This window comes from Triticum dicoccoides, chromosome 5A (genome assembly GCF_002162155.2).
Source record: "Triticum dicoccoides isolate Atlit2015 ecotype Zavitan chromosome 5A, WEW_v2.0, whole genome shotgun sequence".
Classification (NCBI taxonomy): Eukaryota; Viridiplantae; Streptophyta; class Magnoliopsida; order Poales; family Poaceae; genus Triticum; species Triticum dicoccoides.
The window spans coordinates 620,287,112-620,314,878 of NC_041388.1; the positions used below are offsets into that span (position 1 = coordinate 620,287,112).

Genomic DNA, 27,767 nt, shown 5'->3' on the forward strand with positions numbered 1-27,767 from the left:
TGGTGCTAGATATCCAACTCTATTAGGATAACCGGCATCTACAAGGTAATACTTGTCTAAAAGGAACAACGCACAAACAAGTTAGTTGGAGGATAGATCACATTTTGTGTAAGCTTGTAATCAAAAGAAATGCTTACCCTTTGGAGGATGGGGGAAGGAGGGCTTGTCCTTCTCAATTGCATGGTATAGCACATTTGTATCATGCATAGAACCAGGTTGGCCAATTGAAGCATAAGTAAAGTGCATATCAAAGTCACATACCGCCATCACATTCTGAGTTGTCGCGCCCGTTCTTCCAATGTACCTCACTTTCGGAGGCCCTTCAGGAATAGAAGCTCTTATATGAGTCCCATCAATTGCACCAATGCAGTCTTTGAGATGCGGATAAGACCTTCTGTCTGTCTTAATGATATCATGCACATTGTGGAAGTTTGGGTCTTGTGGCTTAAGGTAGTGAGATGCCATGTTGACCACACATTGTAGAACCTCATGGAATTTACGATGGATTGTATCCGCTGAATGTTTGAAGCGGTTTTGAGTTCTTCTATTTGACTCACAACCTCCCAATGTCCACAAGAACATAGCAAGAGACTCGTAAGTGCTAACAAAGCTTGTCTCTTTTAGACCATAATTACGTACCAACAAGTCATGAAGATCAAAGAACACACTTGCCGTCATTCTCAACATTGTGTAGGTCTCTCCCGGTGTAGCAATAGTCTCTTGAAGCCATCCAAATCCACTCAAAATAGATTTCCTAGGCTCGGTCTTCATCACCCAACTTTCACAATACTTGCCAAATATGACCGCCACACCAGAACAAAGCATGTCCATATTATGTTGTTGATGCATAACCAAATTCCTCATTGTTTCATAACTATTGTCATCATCACTATCACTATCTGATGACATCTGCACATAGACAATCAATGCCATAGCAAACAATAGTTAGCATCAACATAATAATGGATTCATCAACATGTGCATAAATATTTTCCCAAGGCACAACAGAATAGTAGGTTCACCAACATAGGCATAAATATTTTCCCAATGCACAACAAAATAATAGGTTCACCAATACATAGGCATGAATATTTTTCCGATAGCACAAATAATACTAGGTTCGCCAACACATAGGCATGAATATTGTTTCGATAGCACAACATAATACTAGGTTCGCCAACACATAGGCATAAATATTGTTCGATAGCATAGAACATAAGCAAATATTATCGATAGATAAGATGGAACAAACTAGTTCCCATACTTGAGGTCAAACCTCCTACGCAACCAACCCTTTTGAGAGTCAGCTGTCATGTGCAGGAACATCTCCCTTTGCTCCCTCTTTATAAAGAGCTCAGTAGCAATGAAGTGCTCATCTGTGCCTTCTATTGCGCTGCAAGCACGAACTAAATCCATCGTAGAGGCAACAGAGGTGGTCTCATCTTTCTGTAGGAAAGACTGAAACGATGTGTGTGAAGCATGGGCAATGGAACTAATCTTTCTAATCTCCTCCTGCATCACTTGTGCGGTCTTCGGTCTCTTGTTCTTCTCCGAAATCGTGATCCCAAGCCTCACTTTAGATCCACTAGCTATTGTCGGAGATGCTTGCTCCTCGGTATCATCCTCCAAATCCAGATCAGTGATTCCATCGACATTCAAGGCGTCTTTTAATGCTGCACTAGAGGGGGGAGGCATGCCAGATGCGGGGTTCCAATGGTCACTACCATCGACACTGATATCCTCAAACAATAGGCGCAAGCCTTGTTCATTACGAAGTCCATGCTTCTTGAACTTGCTACAACCTGGGAGGTCCTATTGTACAAAAGATATAACATTAGTAAACAAAGGATGACAAGTTTAGATTCTTTTTAATGAGAAACATAAGCATGAGAACTTACAACTTTTGCCTTCTTCCACCACTCATTATCTTGTTTCACCGTGTTTTTCTCAAAGTCCCACCCCCACCCGTCTCGCGGTGCTTGAGCTGCTTGAATAGGTTGTACTCACGTTTTAACTTGTCCCATTTGTTTCTCACTTGCTTATGCGTGTACTCAAGTCCAGTTCTCATCAGGAACTCCTTTCCCACATCGTCATATGCATTGGGTGTCAAATGAGTGTTTGGCATATTTCCAGCCCGCAATTGTTTGACAAACAACTCGACGATGATCCGGGTGTTCTCATCAGTCCATTCGGCAGCCATACTTAACACTTCTCTATAAATAGACTAGCAAATTCAGGTGTCAACATCCATAACCAACAAGCAGGTCAGCACACAAACACATGTCGAAATATTTTCATTTTTCATGTCCAGATTACATTAGCATTATCAAACAGATAAGAACAGAGCATGTCACCTAAAATATGCTACCATGTCTACTAGGACAGCACATAAACAATGACCAACAACCATATTATGCCATATTCCTTGATGTTCACTTCACATTATTACCACAAAGATGTCCAAATGTAACTCAGTTTTTCAATTTTTCAGTCACATTCATACATCAGATCTGAAGAGAGAGAGAGAGAGAGAGAGAGAGAGAGAGGTAGGGGGAGGGGCAGCTCACCTTGAGCTAGGAGGGCGAGGAGGGCGTCGGTCCACGGCGTCGGCCGAGATGCGAGGGATCAGCGGCGGAGACTGGCGACGGCGCGGCGGCCAGCCGGCCGGCGGCGGGGTGGCGGCAGGGTGGGCTGCTACTAGGTTGGCAGCAACAGAGAGGAGGAACGCGCGAGTGGGGGGACAGAGCAGTCACTCGATCAGGAGGGGCGACGTTGACCAGATCGAACCGGTACGCGCTCCCCACTTCGGAATGGCATTCGCCCGTAATTTGTCTCAACTCCGTCTTCTGTTTTTTCTGGAGCTGGGATTCTGCTGCTCCACCAATTTGCACTGTGTTGGCGCTGTCTCCACGGAGCTGGCTTCGAGGAGCGAGAGCGTTCGGGGCGTCTCCACATGCGGAGACGCTGAAGCTGGCCGCGGGAGACGATCCGAACGGGGCCTTAGTGTGAAAACGGGTAAACCCTATGGTTACTACGCATGGAAATTGAGGCTGGCCCAAGTAGATTGGCAGGGAGTATCTCATTCAAGAACCCTTCAAGATCGTTTTTTTTTCTTCTGTGTTTTTTTTTCTTTTCCTTCTATTTTCTTTTTCTTTTCTTTTCTTTTTCTTTTTTATTCTTTTTATCTAGTTTCCTTACTGGGTTTTATTTTGTTTTCTGGTTTTTCATTTATTTTTTTCTGTGTTCCTTTCTAACGATTTTTCTTACTAATTTCTTCATTTTCATTTTCTTATTTTTTTCGATTTCCTTTTCAATGCGGCCTACATTTTCAAAATTCACGAACATAGTTGAAATTAGTGCATTATACAAACTCACAACCTTGTTGGGAATTCACAAATATTTACTAAATCTGTGAATTTTCTGACATCAGATAGATTTTTTGAATTCATGTTTTTTTGGATTCTTGTATATTTTTAATTTGTAATAATTTTTAAAAATTGTGAAAAAAATCAAAGCCGCAAATTTTGTTGAATTCATGAACATTGTCCAATTGACGAATATATTTTGAAATTTTTGATTTTTTTCATGAATTTTGTTCGTATTCATGAATAATATTTGTGACTTTTGGATTTAACATAATATATTTGAAATTTCTGAATCATTTCAAAAATTGCGAACATTTTTAGAGTTTATGAACATTTTTTATTTACAAAACAAATAAAATTCATGAACATCTTTTAGATCCGCGAAACAATATAATCCACAAACATTTTCTCAGCCAATTTCTGAATGTAAAAAAACTTTTTTATTCGTGAACATTGTCCAATTGGAGTTTTTTTTCGAAATCACAAACATTTCGGTGACCACTTTTCGAATTGATGAGTTCTTTTTATATTCAGAACCAATTTGACAATTGTGCACAGTTTTTGATTTTCACAAATATTTTCTGAAATTCCTGAACATTTTAGAAAAAATATGAATAATTTTTAAATTCAAGATCATTTTTCGAATTTCAAACCATTTAAAATTCATGGGTATATTTTAAAATAGGCAAGAAAATTGAATTCGCAAACATATCTATGACTACTTTTGTAATCTAAGAACGTTTTTCGAAAAAAAAATTGTAAAAAAGTTTGGAATTCACATTTTTCTTAAAAATCAACATTTTTAAAAATTTATAGAGTATTTTAGTAGAATACTAGAAAAATAAAAAAAGCAAAAAACTCAATCAGAAAATTCTAAACGATATGCTTTTTCGGTCGCGCTCCAACAGTCGGCCTGGCTAGTTAGCTGTGGCGCGCTGGCTGATATGCTTGTCTTGCTTTGTGGAGACAGAAGCTGGTCTCGCCTCAGCATCGCTACTCGCTACTAATTGGCTGGGCCAAGTAGCTTCCTCCAGATAATTTCGTTTTCTGCTCTTTTTTTCATTTGTTGTTTTTTTCTTATGTTCATGTTAAAAATGTATTCCAAAACTTATTTTTTTAAGTAAACATGAATTTGTAAAATGTGAACACAATGTAAAATAATTGGTTTACACAGCGTAGAAAAAAGTGTTACCATAATTTTGAAAACTTTCATAGCATTACAAAATGTTCATGTGTTTCAAAATATTGCATGTGATATTAGAAAAATTATAATATATTTCTTCCATGTAAATAAAAAATATTTCGTACAATTCTCAAAAGCACTTTACATTTATAAAAATGACGCATTTAAAAATGTATTCATGACAATTTTAAAGAATATTTATACAATGTACAAAAAATGCTCGCGTAGTTAAAAACATATTTCATAGCCATCCAAAAATGATTATGTATTTCAAAAAATTAACACATATTCAAAAAAATAAAAACATGTATTTATAAAAAGGTTAATTACTTATTTGGAAAATGTTAAGAATTTATAAAGATGTTTCGGATGCATAATAAAATGCACAATGTGTATGAAAAATGTAAACATCAAAACAATATTTGAAAAAAAATGTTTTCATGCATTTCAAAAATGTTTTGCGCTTATGAGAAAAAATTCCTGATGCACACAAAGAATGTATAATATGTGTGGAAAAATAGTCGTGTGTTACAAAATAAAATAAAAAGTAAAGAAAAAGAAAACCAATAAAAAGACAGTCCACCGAAACCCGAAAGATAACCATTGAAATCGGACACAAAGGCCGTTGAAGACCGATACTGAAATAAAATAATGCTACGGCGCCCCCCTCCAGCTGGATCGAAGAACAACCAGTGCCTAGCCCAGTGCTGGTTTATGGCCCGGGCCACCATATAGTCAAACAGAAGTGCCAAACCAAACTTGTCTCCGCCATTTGTGGCTTATGCAACATGCTATCAATTGTATTCCTCTAAACATTATTAAGCAATAAAGAGTAAATGTGTTTTAGCCTAAACATAAACTTGCCTCAAAAGAAAAAGTGCCAAACCGAACGTTGGCCAAGTCACCTCAGGTTGAGGTGATCTCATTTATTATACTCTACTTCTTCCGTTCCCAAATATTTGTCTTTTTAAAGATTTCAAATGGACTACCACATACGAATGTATAGATATATTTTAGAGTGTAGATTCACTTATTTTGCACCATATGAGTTACTTGTTGAAATATCTAGAAAGACAAATATTTAAAAATAAACTAAGTATATGATAGTTAGTCCTCACAGATGCATAAATAAAGTATCGTTTGTCAAACAAACAAAAAACGTGAATCCGCGCCACCCTTGCATGGCAGGATAAGAGAATTTCATCAACAAATGCTCATCAACTCAACTTGAGATAGCTGACTACACATGCCAGAGATGTTGATGTTGACACGTAGTGCGTTTGCCTTCAGCCTCTCGTCGCTGGACTCTGCTGCATGTAGTGGAGAAAGCTAGGTGCTCCGATCGCCGGAGGCAAGCTTACATATACACAGCCAATAACGTACGACCAAGGGCGTCCGTCCACGCAACAGCGAGGCTCGGCTAGCCATCGATGAGATCGATCGGCAATGCATGACATCAGCGTGGTTGTAATGGGGAGTATCATATGCTAGTATCATACATATGATATTAGTGTATGATACTATCTTCATAATGCATAGTATCATATATTAGTATCATATGATAATTTATTTATTATCATACATGACATAAAGTAGCATAACATTAATTATGATACAATACTCTCTCCGTTTTTATTTAGTTTGCATATTAGCTTTGGTCAAAGTCAAGCTTTACAAACTTTGACCAAGTTTTTAAACAAAAATATTAAGATATACAATAACAAATCAACAACATTAGATTTATTGTTGAATGTACTTTCACATCGTATAGATTTATTATGATAAATGTCTATATTGTTTTTTACAAACTTGGTCAAACTTTACGAAGTTTGACTTCAGTCAACTCTAATATGCAGAGTAAATAAAAACAGAGAGAGTATTATGATATGATACTTCACCCTCTATTTCTTCATTTAATGCTACGACATCTCATCAAAATTTCCTAGTTGGCATGCATGATACTAGCTATGATATTATCACTACGACCAGCCTCACAAGTGCTTAACTGCCGAGTTACCTGACGACGGCCGTCAGTAGGCACGGGACTCTCTCTCTCGCTCTCGGGCTGTTGGAAATGATCTTGTATCCGAGTTGTAATCAGGTTGGTGTCTGCCTGCTGTTTGGCTGTGTTCGAGCCATTACGAGTCGTTTAGGTTTAATATAAAATTGTGGTCAAGGTAGGTTGCCGTGTGATCGATTAGATAATATAGCGGTCAAGGCTGCCGTGTGACTAGATTAGTGAAGCTCTTAGCCACACCATTGATATGCTTTTTTTTTTTGCGGGGTGCCATTGATATGTTTTCTCGTGATTTGTGCTTCCAAAAGTTTCCAAAAGTGTACCCGTCTTCCATCAGAAATAGTGAATGGCGAGCTGAACAAAACAAAGAAATAGTTATCCAGTTTTTACAAGATTTTTTCTGTTTCCACTTTCATGATTTTACTATTTAGATTAGAAAAGAGAGAGTACCCTGGCTTCCTCATCATGGGACGCACACAGCCAATTTCCACTTTCATTTTGTAGTTTCCTTTTCTATTTCCGTAAAAAAAAATCTGAAAGGGACGGCTTCCGCTTGGTTTTCATCAATGCATGACGGCACGAGATGGCAAAGCGCACGCACAAACAACCTTGGACTTGGACATGCTAGCGCTGCGCTGGTGACAACGAATCCGGCTTGCCTGCTCCCTTTCCATGCTTTCATCTGTGCTTCCACCTCATCCTACAACTGTCTTTTTTTCTTTTTCTTTTTCTAATCTAATCATCTCCCCCCTCCCCGATTTTAAAAGGATGGGACCGGGTTTTATTTTATTCCAATCAAATTAAGCCACGTATGCGGGAAACGGATGGGCACACGCGAGGAAAGCAGGCAAGTCTCGTCCGGTGACAACCGACGTTTAACTGTCGCGAGGCCCACATGGCGGCCGGGTGAAGTCGGGCGGAAGGAACCCGGCTCCGTCGACGTTAAATACGCACACTACGGCCGCTCATGCACACACACAAGTCCGGCGAGCTTCTCTCTGATAGTCCTACTCCTGCAACCCCAAGTCTCCGTCGCAGCAGCATCCCCATGGCCAGCCTCAACAACGCTTCCTGGTCCAGCGCCCCAGATAGAAGCATGCAATGCATGCATGCCCTGGACCCTGGTTGTGAGTGAACTTGTGATGACCGGGCCGGACGTGTGTGCTGCAGGCTGCCTGACGTTCTTCTGCCCGTGCGTCGTCTTCGGGAGGATCGCCGAGATCGTCGACATGGGCGCCACATGTGAGTTAATTAATTTTTCTTGTCTAGACGACGATCGAATGATCTATCTATCTATTGTCCGGTGAACCAAGAACTAACGACGGCACGAACGAACGAGCTCTGCCCAGCTTGCTGTGCGAGCGGGACGGTGTACGCCGCGCTGGCGTCGATGACGGGGATGGGCTGCCTCTACTCCTGCGGCTACCGCTCCAGGCTGCGGGAGCAGTACCGGCTCAAGGAGACGCCCTGCGGCGACTGCTGCGTCCACTGGTTCTGCGAGGCCTGCGCGCTCTGCCAGGAGTACCGCGAGCTCAAGTCCCGCGGCTTCGACATGGCCCTCGGTACGTACGCTCTACTACCAATTAATCCTCGGCGAACCTCCATCACTAGTTAGGACGCATCAATGGCCGGCTGCGCGTGGAGGCGTCTTGACCGGCGTTGATGTTGTTGTCCGTTGGTGCAGGATGGCAGGCCAACATGGAGAAGATGGGGAAGACCACGGCGCCGCAGACGCACGCGGGGATGACTCGCTAGAGCATCCATGCGGCCACCGACGATGAATCCATTCCATGGTCGTCAATGTCAGCTTCCAGCTCAAGATGAAGAATGCCACCAGTGTACGGCGTCTACTTATGTCTTGTCGCGAGTCGGTTTGTGTTTGTGATCGATGTGTAGTGTGCCTTTCTGTTGTTGTAAATCGTCGTTTCCCATCCGTCCACCTCCACCATCTGTGATGTTTATGTGGACATTTGAATAAAAGATGTATCGGTCGGGTCTGTCTGTGGAAGCAGAGTCCATCATCGCCCTATAATTATGCTTTGAATTTTATGTAATCTTAAGCGTATGAAGTGTGGGCGTGTATATATATGATCAACTAGAATGATACGGTAAGCTACGAACTAATAAGCGTAGCTCAAATGGATAGATTCCTCATGATGGAACTAGTCCATCTCGGTTACTATACTAGCATTTCTAAAGACAACAACTCTTTATTTCTCAAGATAGGAATTCAAGATAAATAGATCCGCACTCAAGTTTCAGGCTTGTGTCCTTTCATCTAGAATGGTTGTTGTTTGGTCTTTAGTGAGCGAAGTCATTTCCTAGATAGAGTTCTTTGCCCGACAAAAAATGAATCTTGATCTTTCTTCTTGATAGTTTGCGATCGAGCCAATCTCACAATTTCGATATTGCTACTACCACTATGCCCTGAGTTACTAGGGCTACCTGAACTGAAGGAGCCCAAGTCCTAAACTTGGCACTCGTGCTTGAATTTTTCTGGATTTAATTTCAGAATTTTTGATGATGTTCGTTCGGTGAGAGGGAAAGTTCCCGTCGACCACGAGACGTCTGTGATGATTTTATCGATCTCAAGATGTTGTGTTGGCTCAGTTCCTCGGAGGTGCTCATAGGGTAGGGCATGCATTCATCCGTCCATGATGAGTGCATGTATGTGTATAAGAGCATCTGCGATTGTACTGTGTTAAACAGTAAGATATGTGTGTGTCGTTGGATTTGTTTAACATAAGAATGATGCCTCACTTAGTAATGGGTCTTTAGACTACTCACTCAGGACGGTGTATGGCAAACCCTGCTATGCCAAAAAGACGTGTCTCGGTCTTATTGAAAACATGACGACTTACACTTTTTGGTTGGGCTAATGACGGCAAAGAAATATATTTTCCACTTTCGATCCTTCATGATAAAAGATGGGCCAGAGATTTGTTTCTGGGAGGACAAATGGCTATGCAATGCCAGGCTCTGCGAACATATCCAACTTTGTACCGCATTGCTCACGATAAGAACGATATATACTATTGCGCATGTGCTCAGTTCATCCCTATTAGATATTGTTCCAGGCAGGATTTGATTGGCCTTCACCTTTTGTCATGGCAAAATCTTTGATCCTGATTGGATAAAAGATTAGCCTGACACAAGAACAAGATGTTTTGTTTGGAATCTTACTACATCTGAGCCCTTCACAGTCGGCTCTATGTACCGTGCACTCACGCATTCAGAGGTTCCAGAGGATAATAACCAGAAAATTTAGAAGTCAGAGATTTCCATAAAAGTAAAAATCTTCATCTGGTATCTACGACACGAAGTTGTGCCAATCAAGACAACCTCGCTCATCGCAATTGGCATGGAAGCAGGAAGTGTAGCTTTTGAACTCATGATGAGACAATGAAAACACCTCTTTTTTCAGTGTAAATGTGTGCATTCTACATGGCCAGTCATCCAAGTAGCGATAAATTTGTATCCGCCCATGGGTATTGCCAATATTTTTGACCATTGGTTGGACAATATTTTAAATAGGTTCAAAACGCTAACATGGGTGGGAGTGCATGCCTTCTTATGGTCGTTTTGGCAACGTAGAAATGACTTGGTATTTAATGGCAAAAAATCTTCTTTGTAGGTTATTCTCCGCTGTACGGACTTGCTTTGTATGTTGTCTATGCTACAATGAATGGAGTGCCAATCGTTGTTCAAGACGGTCAATATGTGGTTGGATCAGGTGGCTATTGAGGTTTTTTTTTTCTAAAATGGGTGACAACATAGTCTCCGGATCAGTCCACCCCCGCGTTCGACATAGGCATAATGTCGGTTATATGACTCTTCTGTTGATGACATGTCAAATTTTATTTTCATTTTGCCAGATTGTTGGTTTTGTCTATGTGCATCTTAACTATGCAGATACCTGGTGTTGCTCATCATGCTTTGGATCCACTTGATACTTGACTTGGTTCTGCTTCCCCTCTTTTTTTAAGAATACTGAGTCAGGTTCTTCTCCTACCAGTATCGAATAGAACATGCTGAACAAGATCTTCTTCATGGAAACCTGCTCAATTTAGATCGGGAAAATTGTACATATTTTATGGAACCATGTGCGATGGCTCGAATCTATAGTCAATCCTACTTTTGATAGGACCAGTTGACAATTGAATCCAATTTTTCCCATTATTTAACTATCCATAATAGTGCGGAAAGAAAACCCAGAGGAAGAGTGGCCTTGAGTTTCTCCTTCCTTTGCCTTAGGATTCGTTAATTCTCTTTCTCAATGGGACGGGGAAGGGATATAACTCAACGGTATATTTTGAGTCAATAAAAGTGATTTTTATCAAAAATAAAAATAGGGGAAATGCTACACGAGATGGCCAAGGCATCGCTACGATTCAACTTCATTTGATCGAATGAAATAAAGGAGTTTGAAGACGGATTGTGTTCACTCGTCAAAGTTGCAGTCAGTTCCATCAAAAGCAAAGAGGGCAACAAATAAAATGCAAAAAAGGTGCTCCCTCCAATCCATAATAAGTGTGGCAATTTTGAACTAACCTTAGTTCAAAACCTCGATACTTATTTTGGATTAGAGTGAGTAGTTCAGACCTCAACCTAATCCCTCGTATATACAGGATGTGGGAACGTCATAGTTCATATACCCCTCTCCCTCCATCACACCTCGGAATGTTGAGATCGTGCTTTAAGTTCTCCAGGCTCTTTTTTTTCGGGTGAAGTTCTCTAGGCTCTTGAGAGGAAATACCTATAAATTCATTGGTAACTTTGTCCATACTATAGTTTTAGAAACTGAACCGGACCATTTGTCTGACCCAAAAACCGTGAACAAAGCCTTGCCCTGTTTTCTAAGGAAGACTGAAAAAATATTCAAAAAAAGAATGTGCATCAACAAGGAATCAAACACCTAACCTTCAAACAAGGCATGCTAAAGACCTAACAACCAACTAAGCTAAACTAACAATTTATGATTCATTATTGGTTTACATTCAATATTGTATGTATTCTCTTGATGTGCGGTCATACTTTTTAGAAATTACCCGAAACATTCCTGTTTTTTATCGCAAATGAACCGATGAACCGACGGCCGACTAGTAAAATCCTAAACCCAGAGGCTCATCGGTTCGATTGCCGGTTCAATTTTTTAAACTACGCCAGCCATAAAATATGGATTTGCTATAAATACAGGATCTCAAACTAACACACCATAGACAAGGTACTCTTCCTTGAGATACCAAGCTCCATGCCGTGAGCATGGATTGCACCAAACAATTTCAACCATGACACTTTGCTAAAGCTTTTTATTTCGCCTTTGTATTCGATCTTCACACATTAGACATTATGGTCATTCCACTTGTAGATATTGTCTTTAACATCCCCTCCACATGTCCACACACAAAAGTTGCAGAACCTCCGATACCTTTGTGTCATTTGTGCAAACTGTCCAGTTTGCTTCGTAAAGCCAGTAATCGTTAACTCAACTATTCTAACTGTCTATCTTAGATTTACAAAATCTTGAGGGCCGGTTCTTTTGACAGCTTAAAAGATAAACCGCCTTTTCTCTAGCTTTTCTCATAAGCAGCCTCTCTTATTTGATTGGGGTTTGTAAACTAGTAATTTAGAAGTCACAATAAATTTAGCAATGATTTTTTTTTTTGCTTGGGAAGGCAGCTTATTTTTAAGCCGCTTAAAAAAAGTTGCCACAAAAACTGGCCCTTAATACTGTACCTCAAATTTATTTATACAGTTTTCCAACGGTCCTTGACTTCATATCATCACCCAGATTTGTAACAGGAACTGAAGTCTTTTTATCCTCATCACTCAAGCAGAATCCAAGCACGTGCATGCGTGCCGTTAGATGAAATCCAACGCTTCAAATCGATCCACGTAGCTAGTTGTATGCTCCCTTCTCGTCTATGCACACCCGCACACAAGCAGCGTCCCAAACCTTCGCTCGTGTCATTTACAGTACACACGTGTCACGTTTCTACATATATTTCATGCAAGTACCATCACGCCTTGACGGCGGCGTTGGGACCGGCGGCGGCAGAGGAGAGGCTCTCGAGGTGCCTCTCGACGACGTCGAGGCCGCAGAGCTCCTTGACGTCGGCCATGGTGGCCGGCACGTCCATTTGGAACGTCAGCGGCGAGCTGGCCGAGAAGTCCTGCCTGGCCGCCCTGATAGCCTCCCGCATCGCGCAGTGCACCGACGCCGCCATCAGCAGCGGCGGCTCGCCGGACGCCTTGGAGGAGAGCACCCGCTTCTTGTCGCGCGCGCTGGTAAGCAGCTCCACGTTGAGCTGCTTCGGGATGGTGTCCACCGTGGGGATCTTGTACGTCCACGTGCCGTCGTTCACCACCAGCCCGTCCGCGTTCGTCGTGTACTCCTCGTTGGTGAAGAACCCAACCCCTTGCACGAATGCGCCCTCCACCTGATCCAACAATCAAAACTGAATTCAGATTCCAACGATCTTCGGCGACACCAAGCAATCATGTAGCTGTGCCGATCGGCGGCGAGCTCACCTGGCCGAGGTCGACCGCCGGGTTCAGGCTCTGCCCGCAGTCGTACACCAGGTCGCTCCTCAGGATCGTCGTCCCCCCAGTAAGCACGTCGACTTCAACCTGCAATTCGGGCAATTTCTCAATCAGAAATGAATATCCCTTGTTGTTATGATTTGGCGATCTTTGGACCATGGATCATGGTACCTCGCTGACGGCGGCACCGTAGTTGATGTACTTCACGAAGGCTGGGTCAGGCTTCCAGTACGCCTGCGCCGACAGGTTCACGCTCGCCATGGTCGCCTGGGTAATCAAGGCCTTCCATGGCACAGGCTTGCCGGACTTGGACTCGAGGCTCTCCTTGATGGGCTTGAGCCGCTCGACGAGCGTGGCGCACGACAGCCGGACAGCCTCGCAGCTGGTCTCGGACGTGGTGCTCCCGCCGGTGAATCCGCCCTGGATCATGCTCAGCGTGTCGGCCTGGATGACACGCACCTTGTCGATGAGCTCGTCGGCGTCGGAGCAGAGCTCAACCAGCCCGTACGCGGTCATCTGCTTCACCTTGGTATATAACCCCTGCCCGATCTCCACGCCACCGACCTCGACGGCGATGGACCCATCGTTCATGATGGACACCTTCCCGGGCGTAGGCCGGAGCCTCACCTCGTACGTGATCGGCACGCAGGAGATGCCCCGCTTCTTCCACCTGCTCCCGCCGTTGAACCGCTCCACCGCGGCCGCCCTGCTCCGATACTCCGGCGACGAAGCCAGCTTGTCGAATATTTCAACGAGGCTGTACGTCGAGGCCTCGCCGGCGGCGTCGCCGTAGAACTTCGTGAGGCTCTCGAAGCCGTGGAGGTTCTTCCTCCGGACGGCGTTGGTGTCGGCCGCGAGCGCCGACGCGACGTGCTCGATGATGGCCTCCGCGATGAAGCAGCCCTGCACGTCCCCGGGGCCGCGCATGGCTGACTTGGACGAGACGTTGGTCTTGCACACCTTGACGTCCAAGGCCAGGGCGCCCCAGTTGTACTTCTTCAGAGCACCGACGATGGCCGACGGGAGCGCCGGGCTCACATCCGGCGATATCCCGGCGTTGATGCCGAGGTCGAGGTGCAGCGCCGTGAGCGTGCCGTCGGACTTGAACCCCACGTTGTACTTCACCTTCATCGGGTGCCGCCCTCCTGCCATGATCATGTCCGTCTTGCGGTCGAGGTACATCCGGACTGGGCGCCGCAGCTTGAACGCTGCAACTGCACACGCGCATGCCACCTGATAACACAAACATTTCCTCCATGGTCACAAGATTGTACAACTTTTTGTTACTGTAAACCTCTGCTTGAATGGTTGGGGCTTCCACTTACATGGCATCCTTTCATTGCCTTCCCGCCAAAGCCGCCGCCAACTCTCCTTGTGACGATGCGAACATTGTGGTACGGAATGCCGAGGCAGTCGGCGACGACATTCTGCGTGACCTCGGGTATCTGAGTCGAGGCATAGACGGTGATGCAGTTATCTTCGTCGGGGATGGCCAAGGCGGTCTGAGTCTCCATGTAGAAGTAGTACTGTGATTCAAGTTTCACCTGTTGGAAATTGACAATGATGCTAGATGTGAGTATGTAGTGATCCTTGTCTGAAACTATGATGTAATGATCCTTGTCTGAAACTATGAATATAGACAACATCCTATTACTAAACTGAAGTATGTACCTCTCCTGATAAAATCTTGTGATCAGCTTCAGACATCCCTTGCTCGAAATCCCCAACTGGCTTAGGAGCCAAAAACGGGGGAGGATGGAAGTAGCTGTCATGTTGGATGGCATCCTCTATTGTCAGAATGGGCGGCTCGAGATTCTCGGTGCTATACTCGATGACGGCTTGCTTCGCCGCCATATAGGCGTACTTCTGTGTTTCAGCAATCTGATCCATGGCAAACCAAAACGATAATAATATGGTCAGTTCTATCCCTGAAAATTTTGGGTAAAACATTACAGTACTACTGGTTGTGCATTTTTTCTGAAACTGAGTTCAAGTGGTTCAGAAGTAGGTACCACAACGCCAACGTTTTGACCAGCAAATTCAGAAACCGGATCACCGAAGAGCGCTTCGTCTCCTAGCCCCGGGAAGCTGGATCCAATATTCCTTCCACCGGCAGGAATGTCCTTTGCCGAGATAACCGTGATGACCTTTTTTGAAGCCAGAGATGATTTGAAGTTGACACCTTTGATATGGGCATGAGGGTGTGTGCTGTAGATAAATGCTCCGTAGAGGCAATCCTTGGGTGCTGGGATGTCATCAACATACACAGCCTCCCCTGAACAAGAACCAAGAATATTGTCAACTGCATGTTTCAGAATAGAAACTAGTGTGCAATAGCAGAGGAAACATAGCAGATGGTTGAGCATTGATTGGACTAATGTACAATGAACAAAAAGAACTACCAAAACATACCAGAAGCTTGTAGCTCGGCCCCGGCTTTCGTGGTCGGCTTGCCGACAGGTTTATATTCTTCAGTGAAAACCAGTTCTTGCCTTGAGCGGATCGGCAAATCATCGCTGGCAACCTTACTTTCCTTTTCCAGTGACGACGCGCCATTACCATTCATGGTTCCATTAGTAGATAAACCATTGGTAGTAATAGCCTTCGCCGGTTCATTCAGGTTATTAGCAAGTGAAGACAGGAAACTGAACAAGAAACTGACAGCCAAGCTGACTCTGTACTCAGGGTGTGTGGTGCCTTCTGACGGCGAGATAGCATCTTTCAGCAACCGAACCGCTTCAAGTATCACAGATGCACTCATTGATTTCCCCTTCAAGAATTCCTCCACCTTCCAAGCCCGTGCCGCGTGATCGACACCGTAGGCGCCGAACGCGAGGCAGATTTCGTCGACGATGAGCTCCCCTGATGCTGCATCCCCTGAAGTCCTTGCCAGGAATGCAGAATTCACATAGGACACAGCATTGCCGAACGGTCTCGGTGCTGCACGAGATGTCTCGAAGATGACATTGTCTGAACCCCAATCCGGGACAAATATGCTGAGCAGTATGGTCTTGGCGTCACAGGGAGTCTGCTGCAGAAATTCCTCCAATGTGAGGCACAGCATTTTGGAAGCCGTCTGGATGGTGACCGTGGAGCCGGCGGCGAGAAGAACGGTGGCGATGTCCGATGGGAATTGCAGCCGCTGCGCCATGATCACGTTCCCGCCGACGGTCGCCGTGTTGCGGACGAACGGCGAGGCCACCTTGCTGAGGTGACCGGCGATCTTTCTGAAGACCGGAGTGCCATCGGAGAAGACCTCGATAGCTTTGGAGATGGACACGGCCGCCCCGATCTCCACCCCCTTGCTGCTCCTGTCGATGACGGAAAGCTCCGGGATCCCTTTGATGTCGATGTACTTTTCGTACAGGTCTTGATCCTTGTACACTCCGGCGCCGGTGTTTGACGCCACGATCTTGACTGAATTCCCGTCGAACCAGTTGGAATCGAAGAGGCTATGGAGCTCCTGGATGCTCCTGGGATGGTACCAGCCGTCCTCGCCGGCGATCGCCGCCGGCACATTGTTCGTCTGCTGATCAACGGAGGCCTTGATCTCGGACTTTAGGAACTCCGGGAAGGTGCAGACGGCGCCACTGGAGTATTCCGGCAGCTTGCCGACCTCGGCACGATCAGCGCTTTTCTTCCAGAAGGAGTTGAGCCCGAGGTCCTCGAGGTCGACGTCGGCGGCGAAGCTCTTGCAGGCGTCGACGATGGGCCTGTAGCCCGTGCAGCGGCAGAGGTTGCCGGAGACTGCGTGCTCCGCCTCGCACGACGTGAGCTTGGAGAACCCTGGCGGCGGGGCTGGCTCGCCGGCGGCGCCGGGCTTGTCGGCCTTGACGAGGGCGGAGAAGATGGACATGCACATGCCGGGGGTGCAGAAGCCGCACTGCGAGGCGTGGAAGCCGGCGAGGCGCTTCTGGACGGGGTGGTAGCCATCGCGGGTGTTGCCGATGCCCTCGCTGGTGGTTACCGAGCAGTGGTTGAGGCTGCCGACGAGCGTCAAGCAGGAGCTCGCCGAGAACTCGGTGACCTCGTCGGTGGCCGGGTCGTACTTGGAGATGAGCACCACGCATGCGCCGCACCCACCTGCACGCAGCAACGTGACGCCGTCGTTAATTAATTAGAAACACACCAGGCTAGACGAATCATATAATGAGAAAGAACAATTCCTTCAAAAACATAAAAAATATATTTGCTGAGTGGAATAATTTGCTCCTGAATAGAACGAACAATTTGCTGAATGTAAAAATAAGAAGAAAAAAAAAACATGTATATGTTTGTGTTCTTTTAGATGTCTGAAGTTTCATGGGAAGGACAAAAGTATTGTGACCTATCATGTCTCTATGAAACGTTTGCACAAAGATAGAAGAAATGAATTATGTCTTGACATCTTATACTCCCTCGGTCCCATAACATAAGGGTGTTTTTGACGGTATTTTAAGATATTCTTTTATGGTTTAATATTCATGGAGGCAAGTGGTGGAGCTACCACCCACAACAAAAGAATGCCAAGGCCACGACCAAAAGATGCACATATTTAGCAGTTGACATATTGTACATTTGTGTATGTATTATACCGATTTGAAAAGCATGTGTTACTTGGGACATTTTTAATTTGAGTCGTCCAAATCTTTTAATCCAATTTTGTTAAGTATCTATCCGATGGTTGTGAACAATTGTCACCTCCCTTGACTATGTTAATCATTGTCTCATAATTAAGTACTCCCACCGTAAACTAATATAAGATCTTTTAGATCACTAAAGTAGTGATCTAAAAGATCTATATTAGTTTATAGAGGGAGCACTCTTACTAGTTCATTATGCATACTTGAAGTTGTTTTTTCAGTACTTAAAGAAATTGTTTTTTATGTGATACTTTTCTTTAATAAAATGTCGTTTCTTTTGCTTTCTTAAAAGGGAACGTATGCATTTAATATAAAAATTGATGATTATATTGTTTTTGTTTATTTATGTATGTTAGCTCATTGTACTTTGCATCTGCACCATTACTATTCCACCAAAATAATGATGAGTTGGTGTAATACTTTTGATCTAAGTTGTCAATGATACTTCCATCGGCGGCTCCCGGTTTAAGGTGAACAAGACTATTTCTTAATTCCATACTCATGGCATATCTAATCTGTACTAATTCACTCTATGCGGTTTGTTACGGATCACGATTACTACATGTTCTTATATTATGGGACGGAGGGAGAGTTTCTCGTCAAATTTTGTGTGGGGAGCCTGCCTATATGGTCTGATTAGTGGTCTGTTTTCCTAAAGTCATACTCCAAGTATATTATATCAATATAAGGACACGCATCTGGTACAATGATATGGGCCAAAGCATGCCACCGAAAGTCTGAAACACTGTCGCTGTATATGTAGCAAACTGATACGCGTGCCAGAGTTTTCTAAAGATGGTTTGGTTAGCTGCAGCATATGGGACCTGACCACCTAACAACAAAAGATAAATAATTGCACATCGGAGAATATATTAGGTCCAATAATTTGGGATAGGTTAGTTCGCGCTGCATGCATGCCTGCTCCACTGGGAGAAAAGCAGATCGGCAGCTAGCGTATCCGGCCTTTTCACTCCATCATGCCCGATTGAAGTGTAAAGTACCAATGCTTCGGCCTAACTTGTTTCAAAAAAAAAAAATGCTTCGGCCTATCATTTTCTTAATTCTATGTTATCCCGAACTTAAAGTGAAAGATAGAAAGTCTCCCACTTAGCATCGCTAGTGAGTGCACTTTGTAAAACTGCACGCACCAGTCAGTTCATCAAAAAGCTCAAGCTGATGGGAAAAAATGGGCTATGCATTTATACGTCAACACACTTGAAATAACCTCTTTGATTGGAGGTGCATCAAAGTGTTGAGAGCAGCTAGCTGGAAGGTGCAAGGAACAAGTGCCCCGACATGAATAGTTGTGGACTTGTGGTGCGTTGATGAATGAGCTAAGTGTATAACGATAGCTGGCCAGCCAGCACCAAAAGAAGAGAAGAAACATAATGTATTCCACACGGATATGATGGGTCCTGGCTAGGGTCGGTATGTGCCGAGGAGGAGAAAGCGATGAGCCATCGACATTTTTTGTGGTTCGTGATGAACGAGCGGTAGCGCTGGTAGCTACGTACCGTAGGTATATATGGTATTAGGGAGTAGCAGAAAATGAAGAGAAGAAGCAGCACCGATGTGGTTGATGGCCCAAGAGTGGGTACTGTGGATATGTCTATGTATGTATGTGCCGTGGTGCCTACGTGCACGTGTACAGAAACTCCTACCGCCACCTATTTTCCATCTCCATTCCTGTGTGTTTCGTGGTTTGATTCCATACGCCTACGCGCGCGCGTGTGGAGCGCGTGCGTAGAGATCGACGACGACCAAGCGATCCAGGAGCAGGAATCCGGTCGGTCGGTAAACTGAAAACGATGGCAGATCAACTCCCATCGACTCGTCGGTTCGAGGGCTTTGGGCTGTTCATCCGAATAAGATTCTAAACGATCGAAACTGCAAGGATTAAACCGAGCTAGCTAATGGAGTGGAGGGCCGGCTGGTGGTGCTCACCTTCGCCGCAGCCGAGCTTGGGCCCCCGGACGGGCGTGCGCGTGCGGAGGAACTCCAGCAGCGTCGTCGACGGGTCCACGCCGGCCGCCTCGCGCCGCACGCCGTTCACCGCCAGCACCACCCGCTCCCCCGCCGTCGCCGCATCCTTCCCCAGCGACCCCATCTCTCTCTCTCTCTTCCACGACCCACAGCTTCGTCCTGGATCCAGGTGCACCACTCAGCAAGTGCGCCGAGGCCGGTGGCCATACCTCTATCCTTTATACGGGGGCTTTGCTAGAGGATCTTGGCTACGATTAGTTGCTAGCTATGCAGAGACGTTGGACGGGGGCAAAGCGACGGGAGATGGCGTGGGCGTGCGCTCAGCGCGCACGTACTCCGGTTCACGTGGAGACCGGGGAGAAATGGGCGCGGTGGATTTGAGATCGGCGATGGATCGTGTGCGCTCGGTGCAACGGAGCGATCGAGGCCGATGCACGCTGTATGGGTACATTGCATGTGCTATGATGCTAGCTGCTCGTCAACCTTTTCCGCTCTTGTACTAGCAGTACTCCTACTCCACTCTCTAGCCTCCACGCAAGCGATCAAACGGATGGGAAAGGTGATAATAATATTTAGTATGCCAAGGCGTGAGTAGCAGGCAAGATTTGCTTCATTTTGCTCTTGTTTGTTTATGCTTTAGAGCATCTACGGCCTGACTTAGCAAATTCGATCCCTCAAACACCCGGGGACGCGTTCGGACGTGTCTGTGGGCATTGATCGGGCACTTCTCAATTTATGTCCTCCATATTCATACTCCTCGTAACTGATATCTTATATTCCATTACTCATGCAATGTAAAGATAAATTACATAGGTCATTGCATAGACCATGAAACGGGGCTACATATGCACATTCCGATCACCAAAGATCACAGACGAATCTTCAAAAGCTACTCAAAGTTCACATAATCCACAAACGACAACTAGAGACATAAATAACTAGAAGTTAACTAGGGAGACGACAGAGATTCGCCACTTTCTCGCCGGGTCTTTGCCCTTTTGATCGCCAGTGTAGCTGTAGGCGTCGGCTGCAGGTGGTTGATCATCGGAGTCATCGGCGGAGGAGCTGTGGTCGTCGCCGTCTTCGTCGGAGTCGTCGGAGAGGACAATGAGCCCTTTTAGTCGCCAGATGAACATGTCCTATTGCCGCTTTATCTTAGCCAACCGAGCCGCATCTGTCGCTGCCTCATTCGCCTCGCGCTCCGACTGCTCTATGGCAAGCCAGCGTGCCTTCGTGTTCTTTCACTGTAGGCGACGAGCGTCCGTCTCCGCCATCATGAGGGACCAGTGGTAGACCCAAGTGAGAAGCCGCTCGTCCTCGTCGGGCTCCACCAGCATCCCGCAGTGGCAGCACATGGACTGCAACGCAGCCTGCCTGTCGTGGAATTGTCACGGCAGATGTCCTAGTGTGAGGACTTAGTCGTGGAGCCATCGCATTGAGGTTAGCTTAAAGGGGTTAATCAGGACAAAGGACATGGAGAATTTATACTGGTTCGGCCCCTTACGATGAAGGTAAAAGCCTAGTCCAGTTTGTAGTTGGTATTTCTAGGGTTTCGACGAGTAGGGAGTGAATACGCTTGACCCGGCTCTTGATCTGTTGTTTCTTGTCGTAAGCGCCGCTAGGTCGTCCCCTTATATACACGGGTTGACGACCTGCGACCCTCAGAGTCCCGGCCGGCTTATACAACGTATCCGGCTCGGTGACCTTTCACATATGCCTTACAATACAAGTTTACATTCATGGCGGTTTATACTCATAGGACTTAAGCCGCCTTTGGGTCTGGGCCCTCTACTAAGCCTATCTATGAATCACCATGTGACCTTGGGCTTCATTGTGATGAATCTTCATAGGGTTGACCCGACCCCTCATGTGCAGGTCATACCTAATAGTTATATCCCCAACATTAGGCCCGAGGTTGATTTGGACTTGTTCATGTCAACCTTCAAGACTTAGAAAAATCCTTCCATATCCACTACAAAAACCTTGTAACCCGCCATGATGTCATCTTCCAAGAATTTCGGAAACCCGCCACGAGGTCATCTTTAACGGATCTTTATCTTAATGTCTTCCCGAAAGTCAAGGCGTCCAATTAGCTGGATAACTATCATTTGGCCTCCTCGTATTTCGCACCTGCCTGTTTCCTGTCTCCTTATAAATAGGACCCGAAAGCCATCTTCCATTCTTCTCCTTCTTCTTTCTTCCTCCTCGCACCGCGACGTCCTGCACGAACCTCGCCCCGTCGACCTCTGTCTGGACCTCAACTCCGGCCGTTGCATCGCCCTGAGCAGACCAAAGAACTGCGGCGCTACTCCGCTGTTCTACCAGCTCCAGTAAGCCTTTCTTTGTTCATCACCAATCTGTCGTTAGGGTTTCGTCGGTGTTCTTCGGTGTTCATCATCGTCCTTCTTTTCCTTTGTTTAGATCCACGTATTAGATCCAAAAAATATGGAAAGCTTGTGCGGTGGTAGTTTTAGCACTTGTTTTAATACTAGATCACATCCCCACCGTGACAGATCTCCTCTAGGGCTTCTCTGTTTTTTCGACTGTCGCCTTTTATAGATGAATTTATCCTTTTTTCTAAACAGCGGTAGATCCAAATTTGTAACCTCCATCTGCGGAACTTGTTTGTCTCAGTACTTAGCCAATGTTGCTTCCGGGAACTCTTTGAACATCTTTAGTCTTGGCAGCTTACCCTGCCGACTTATCTTTTCTTTATATATCATTAGCCCTTGCTTAAGCTGCCATTATGCACTATAATTGTTTAACTTGCAATCCCATCAACTAATTTGAACCGGCCAATTATTTTCTTTATAGACTGTCCTTTCATCATGCCGCCGAAGACGATGACAACTTGCAACTGGGTTCCTTCCACAGTCACCAAGAGTACTTTGAAAGATTTTGTTACTATGGGATTCTTACCAGAGAAGAGTGTCATGCATTACCGTGTTCCTGACCCGGCTGAAGAGAGACCTCAGCCAAAAGATGGTGAAATTATTGTCTTCACTGATCATATGAACCGGGGCTTCTCACCGCCCGGCTAAAATTCTTTAGAGATGTTCTGCACTTTTTCAAGCTTCATCTGCGAGATATCGGACCCAATTCCATATCAAACATCTGTAATTTCCAAGTTTTCTGTGAAGTTTTTCTTCAAGAAGAACCTACTGTTGAGCTCTTCAGAGAATATTTCTACCTGAACAGCCAGAACGAATATACCAATGGTACCAGCTTGGAACTTGGCGGGATTTTGATTCAACGCAGACGAGATGCCATCTTCCCTTTAGTAGTCTTGCCAAGCCATCCCAAGGACTGGAATCAAACATGGTTCTACTGCCAAGACACCTCACCGTCTGATGAAAATCCAATGCCGGGTTACTGCGTTGATCGTCTTGACGCCAGATACCAACTCCCTGATAAACTTATGGCCGCCGAGCGCAAGAAACTTGTCCCCAAAATCCGAAAAGTACAAGATTTGTTAGGAAATGGCTTGACCGGAGTTGACTTGATCCGTTGCTGGGTCGCATGGCGGATCATACATTTAAGCCACCAATCCGGCTTGATGTGTTCATACACCGGAGGAACTGATGACCCTTTATGTCATAGTTCTATGCGTTTGACTGAAGAGGCCATTGTTGAAATGGCAACCACTCTTGTCAATAGCAAGTATGAAGACTGCAACATAGTAGAGTTGAATCCTTTCTGCAAGCTTAACCCGGTGCCAGAGGTAAATCTTCTTAACTTCTTTTTCCTCAGCAATTAAATATTTGTGTGAATCTCAACAAGTTATTTTTCCACAGGCCAAATCTGACTTTTGGAAAGCAAAATATGACCATGAGGCTGCCAAAAAAGCTAGAGCTGCTGCGATAGCCACCAACAAGACCGTGAGAAAATCTAAGAAGAAACCAAACGCCTCTGAGTTACTCAAGCTGGATGACACCTTTGAGTCGGAGGTAGCCCTTGACTCTCTTGGCCTATTTTTTAACCACCTTATTGACACTGACTATTGCCAGGATGACATCGGGGCCAGCCAGGCAGTTGAAGAAGAGGTAAATATTATTTCCTCCGACTCAGAACCTTTACCAAGGCAGAAACTTCATCGGGTAACCCGGAAAGTAAGGTTTTCACACCCCTTGGCTTATTTAGATCCTCATTTTCTTTTGAAATGACAGCAACATGAGAGCCGCCGGCAGACCCGGTCTGGTGGAGATGACGATTTTCCCTCCGGCTTACCAAAAACTCCTCGAAAACGCCAGAATGAGGTTCTTTTTGACCTTCAACCCTTGTATTTGTTCAATGAATTATCTTCATCACTCATTTTTTATTCCATCTTTACAGGAGATTTCCCGTTCCTCCTATGGCGATTCATCAGAAACTCAATTGCCGGCCTACAAGACCGCCCCCGGGTAAAGATAACTACCCTTCTTATATACCTTTATATATGTATCATTGTACTGACTTGTCTAAATCCTTTTTTAGCGGTCAAGCAAAGCCCAAGAAAGCAAAGGTGACATAGCCGGCTGAGAATCCGAAAACCACTGAACCGGAGTAGCCAACCCTCGTACCGGAACATCCTAAAGATCCGGAGCAGTCAACTTTTGTGCCCGAACACGCTGAACGATCAGAGGACCCTGCCTTCAATGTTCAACCGGATTTACCTGAACCGTTTGCGAATGAAACTGCTATTGATCCATCAAGTATTGAGCCGTCAAGCTCAGCTAACCCGCCAGAGTGGCACAGTGATGACGTTTTAATCACTGGCACCAGATTCGTTGAACTGGGGAACCCAACTGTCTTGGCAAGACACTCTATCAAACAAGAAGTTATGGAAAGGTAGAAGGTGAGGTTTGACGTCTCCCACTATGCTCACCTGAGTATTAGTGAAGTGCTGTTTGGTTATCTCAGTCAAGTGCACTCCAGCCGTGACTCAGAAATTGAGATGGTCAAACAGATGCATCAAAAATATGAGGTACGTTCTCCAGCTTATATAAGTTATATACCCTGCCAGCCTCCAAGTCTTCTGATTATGAAAAGATGGAATGATCTGTAGACTTAAAATACTTAAAATCCTCTATCTTAGACTCCCTCTGAGTCCAGTTTGCAACGAAACCGGATGCTGATAGTATTTCAATTTGCATGTGTAGCCCCCAAGGGCCGGTTTAATCAGTATGAATGAGCTGGTCCTCCTAGTCATTGCATAGAATTGAACCGTATAGCCCTCCTGAGCCGGTTGAGACTGTTGACAGCTTATCCGGCTCATTTGTAGAAAAAAGCCAAGCAATATGCATTAGCCCCCAAGTGCCAAGTGGTATTGCCTGCAAAACACTTGGGACTTTTTAGAAAGAACCGTTTCCTTTGAAAAATTTGCGCTGACAGACATTAGCCCCCAAGTGTCAAGTGTTATTGCTTGCAAAGCACTTGGGACTCGTTTTTGATAATCTGCCATGAAACTGAAACAACCTTATGTTGTATGCAGGTTGCAACCGCGGAACTGGAGTCCCAATTGTCTGAGGCCAAGTCCCGGCTGGTGACTCAAGAGACTGAGACAAAGAAAGCTGAATCCAAATTCCAGTTGAGTGTGTCTGAGGCCGAAAAGCTGAAGACTAGCTTCACGGTAGAGAAAGAGGCTTGGGCCAATGAGAAGACTGCCTTGACATAGCGTGCGGAGAAGGCTGAGGCGGCTCTGTGAGAAGTCACCGCTGAACTCACCGGTTTAAAGAATCGTGTGTCTTAGATGGTTTCTTCAATTTTCGGTAAGTCACCTTGTCACGTACTTAAATTAAGTATTTTCCATTATAAGCCGCCACTTAACTCATTGTGTAATATTTACAGGTCCCAGGAGCAGCAATCTGAGCCGAGATACCGTGGTAAAGCTGAAGGCGGTTTACACGCAGGTTGAACGGTTGTACACCGGAGCTCAACGGACTCTTGCCACTATCTCCCCCGTGAATCAAGGGCCGACTCTATTAAGTGACATCTTGAAGAAACTGTCCATCTTGCCCGCTCGGTTCCAAGAAATCAAGCGATCGTGTGCTAGAGCCGGAGCTATAACAACTTTAAGCCATGCCAAAGCCTGGGTACCAGAATTAAACCCGGGGGACGTAGCCAGTGGATATCCCAGCCTCAAAGAAGACGGAACGCCTTTCAACCAAGAAGATTTTGCTGCTTGTGTCAAGGAAATTCGCCCTCATGCTACCATCATTGGTGAAGAAACCAACCTTACCAAGTATCAGCCGGGTTTTGATGCAGATAATAAGAAGATGGCGACTCCTTCATATAAAGTGATGGACTTAATCCCGCCAATTCGTAAGCACACTTTCGCCCCTGACATTGACCCGTCTGTTCTGATTGATGATGAGGCTGAATTCGTCGCCCTTCATGGCTTTGACTGGTCCAAACCCAACTTCCAGATGGTGGAGGAGGACGAACCGACAAGGGGTGAGGCGCAACCATCAAGTCAGCCGGGCCAAGAATCATGAATCGGCTCCGGTTTATCATCTGTTGTATGAGAGACTAAAAAAACAGTATCATTTTGGGATCCAAACGCCTTGTAATAGGCTAGCTAAAAACTTCTGGCTCTGCTATGCCATCGTGCATATTGTGCTGCTTATAACACCTATTTATCCGTTATATGAAGATATGCTATATATCCTTTATGACTTTAACAAGTTTAAATATGTTCCTGCATACAACATTTAAAAGTGTCCTGACGGTTTACCGCTGGACGGGTTATAATGCCCCAACATGAACTTATCATGATTCATAACCAAAGCTGGTCAAAATAATAATCATATATGAAACTATATCATACTTTTGATATTTGAGCACAGTTTGTTGATTTTACCAAGCCAGTGTAGTAAGGGTGATAATCCAAGACTTTGGATGCCGGTAGTTATCAGAGATTGTAGGCTTATGAACAAAAACCGGACCAGGTTAATAAACACCGGATATTTACCTTTATTTTATACTGGCGACTTATAGTCGAAGACCAGGCTGGGTTATTATATATGACTCAAAAGGCATTATAAGCCTTATTGTTTTTCAACCACGTATTACGATGTCACAAAAGAAAAAAAATTCTCAAAATGACATTCAAATCAAAACAACAGAAAAAAAATCCGAGGCTTTCATAGGCCGCCAAGCCAAAATATCTTCTTCAATGAAACTAGCATTAGCCACTGGAAGGTACGCGCTTTCCGTGAGCCGGCCCTCATTCACCCAATCGACATTTTAACATGGATAAGTTCAGTTCTTATTTAAAGATAGACTTATCAGGACTACGCGGGGTTAGAGTAGCATCGTTCATCACAGGCCGATTTATCCAAGTTTCAAGGAAGGCGGCTTTATAGCCTGAGCTTCTCCTTGCTATCCGTAAAACCGTGCCATCTGATGACAAACCGGCGTTTTAACCTTAACAAGTTCAGGGTCTTGTTTAAAAGATTGACTGTTAAGAGTTCGGCGGGTCAATCAGGATTACCTAATGGAGAAGCATCTGGCATACAGGCAGGATAACCTGGGGTTTTAGGGGAGTACACCTGGCTTTCAAGCCTGGCTTTTATAGCCTATCACAAGGTTATGAACTCTTCGTTCTTTAGAACAAAATAGCCCCCAAGTGACATTTTGAGCTATGCTCAGGGGGTACCTATGTTTGAGTCGTGCTTTTACCACAGACTCTCTTTGGTCCCAAGTTTTTTTGGTATGTGGCCTATAAGCCGAATCAAAGGGTAATTACAACTTTGCTGTATAAAGCAGAAGCCCCCAAGTAATCGAAGACTCATTAATTTAGAGAGAGAAAACGACAGAGGCCCTGCTTTATTATTTTAATCATAATATATATACATCATCAAAATATGTACATTGGATGAGTGGTGGCTCAGGTGTAGTATGGCCTAAGCTGAGCAATATTCCAGGGCCGGCGGGTCTCCTCCTCCGACGTGCGTGAGTCCTTATGGTCTCTAACATCAATAAGGTAATATGACCCGTTGTTTAGATTCTTGCTGACCACAAAGGGTCCTTTCCAAGGTGGGGATAACTTGTGCTTATCAGTCTGATCCTGGATA

At 44.9% G+C, this 27,767-nt stretch overlaps 3 protein-coding genes across 3 annotated transcripts; 1 reads left to right on the forward strand and 2 right to left on the reverse strand.

Annotated features, from left to right (window-relative positions):
* Window positions 1–1,143: 1,143 nt before the first annotated feature.
* LOC119298121 (zinc finger CCCH domain-containing protein 43-like) lies at window positions 1,144–2,002 on the reverse strand. The gene is made up of 2 exons (XM_037575633.1): window positions 1,899–2,002; window positions 1,144–1,812 (listed from the first exon to the last, which is right to left on the reverse strand). Exon 2 carries the CDS (start codon window positions 1,693–1,695, stop codon window positions 1,252–1,254), a length of 444 nt encoding a protein of 147 aa, XP_037431530.1. The 5' UTR covers window positions 1,696–1,812; window positions 1,899–2,002; the 3' UTR covers window positions 1,144–1,251.
* A 5,705-nt stretch (window positions 2,003–7,707) lies between these two features.
* On the forward strand, window positions 7,708–8,320 carry LOC119300174 (cell number regulator 2-like). Its single transcript, XM_037577216.1, has 3 exons — window positions 7,708–7,807; window positions 7,915–8,127; window positions 8,250–8,320. The coding sequence occupies exons 1-3, from the start codon at window positions 7,708–7,710 to the stop codon at window positions 8,318–8,320; spliced, it is 384 nt and encodes a 127-aa protein (XP_037433113.1).
* A 3,963-nt stretch (window positions 8,321–12,283) lies between these two features.
* Window positions 12,284–19,891, reverse strand: LOC119303477 (probable aldehyde oxidase 2). Its single transcript, XM_037580610.1, has 8 exons — window positions 19,675–19,891; window positions 15,521–17,191; window positions 15,121–15,383; window positions 14,780–14,989; window positions 14,434–14,652; window positions 13,280–14,341; window positions 13,097–13,195; window positions 12,284–13,005 (listed from the first exon to the last, which is right to left on the reverse strand). The coding sequence occupies exons 1-8, from the start codon at window positions 19,835–19,837 to the stop codon at window positions 12,586–12,588; spliced, it is 4,107 nt and encodes a 1,368-aa protein (XP_037436507.1). The 5' UTR covers window positions 19,838–19,891; the 3' UTR covers window positions 12,284–12,585.
* Window positions 19,892–27,767: the final 7,876 nt, after the last annotated feature.

Excerpts from the sequence above, each read along its gene's own strand:
- LOC119298121 (XM_037575633.1), bottom strand. The coding sequence starts at position 1,695 with ATGCCTCCCCCCTCTAGTGCAGCATTAAAAGACGCCTTGAATGTCGAT.
- LOC119300174 (XM_037577216.1), top strand. The coding sequence starts at position 7,708 with ATGACCGGGCCGGACGTGTGTGCTGCAGGCTGCCTGACGTTCTTCTGC. Across the intron at positions 7,808-7,914 it reads CGTCGACATGGGCGCCACAT|CTTGCTGTGCGAGCGGGACG; the intron begins GTGAGTTAATTA and ends AGCTCTGCCCAG. Across the intron at positions 8,128-8,249 it reads CGGCTTCGACATGGCCCTCG|GATGGCAGGCCAACATGGAG; the intron begins GTACGTACGCTC and ends CCGTTGGTGCAG.
- LOC119303477 (XM_037580610.1), bottom strand. The coding sequence starts at position 19,837 with ATGGGGTCGCTGGGGAAGGATGCGGCGACGGCGGGGGAGCGGGTGGTG. Across the intron at positions 17,192-19,674 it reads CAAGCTCGGCTGCGGCGAAG|GTGGGTGCGGCGCATGCGTG; the intron begins GTGAGCACCACC and ends TGCTGCGTGCAG. Across the intron at positions 15,384-15,520 it reads GGCCGAGCTACAAGCTTCTG|GGGAGGCTGTGTATGTTGAT; the intron begins GTATGTTTTGGT and ends GTTCTTGTTCAG.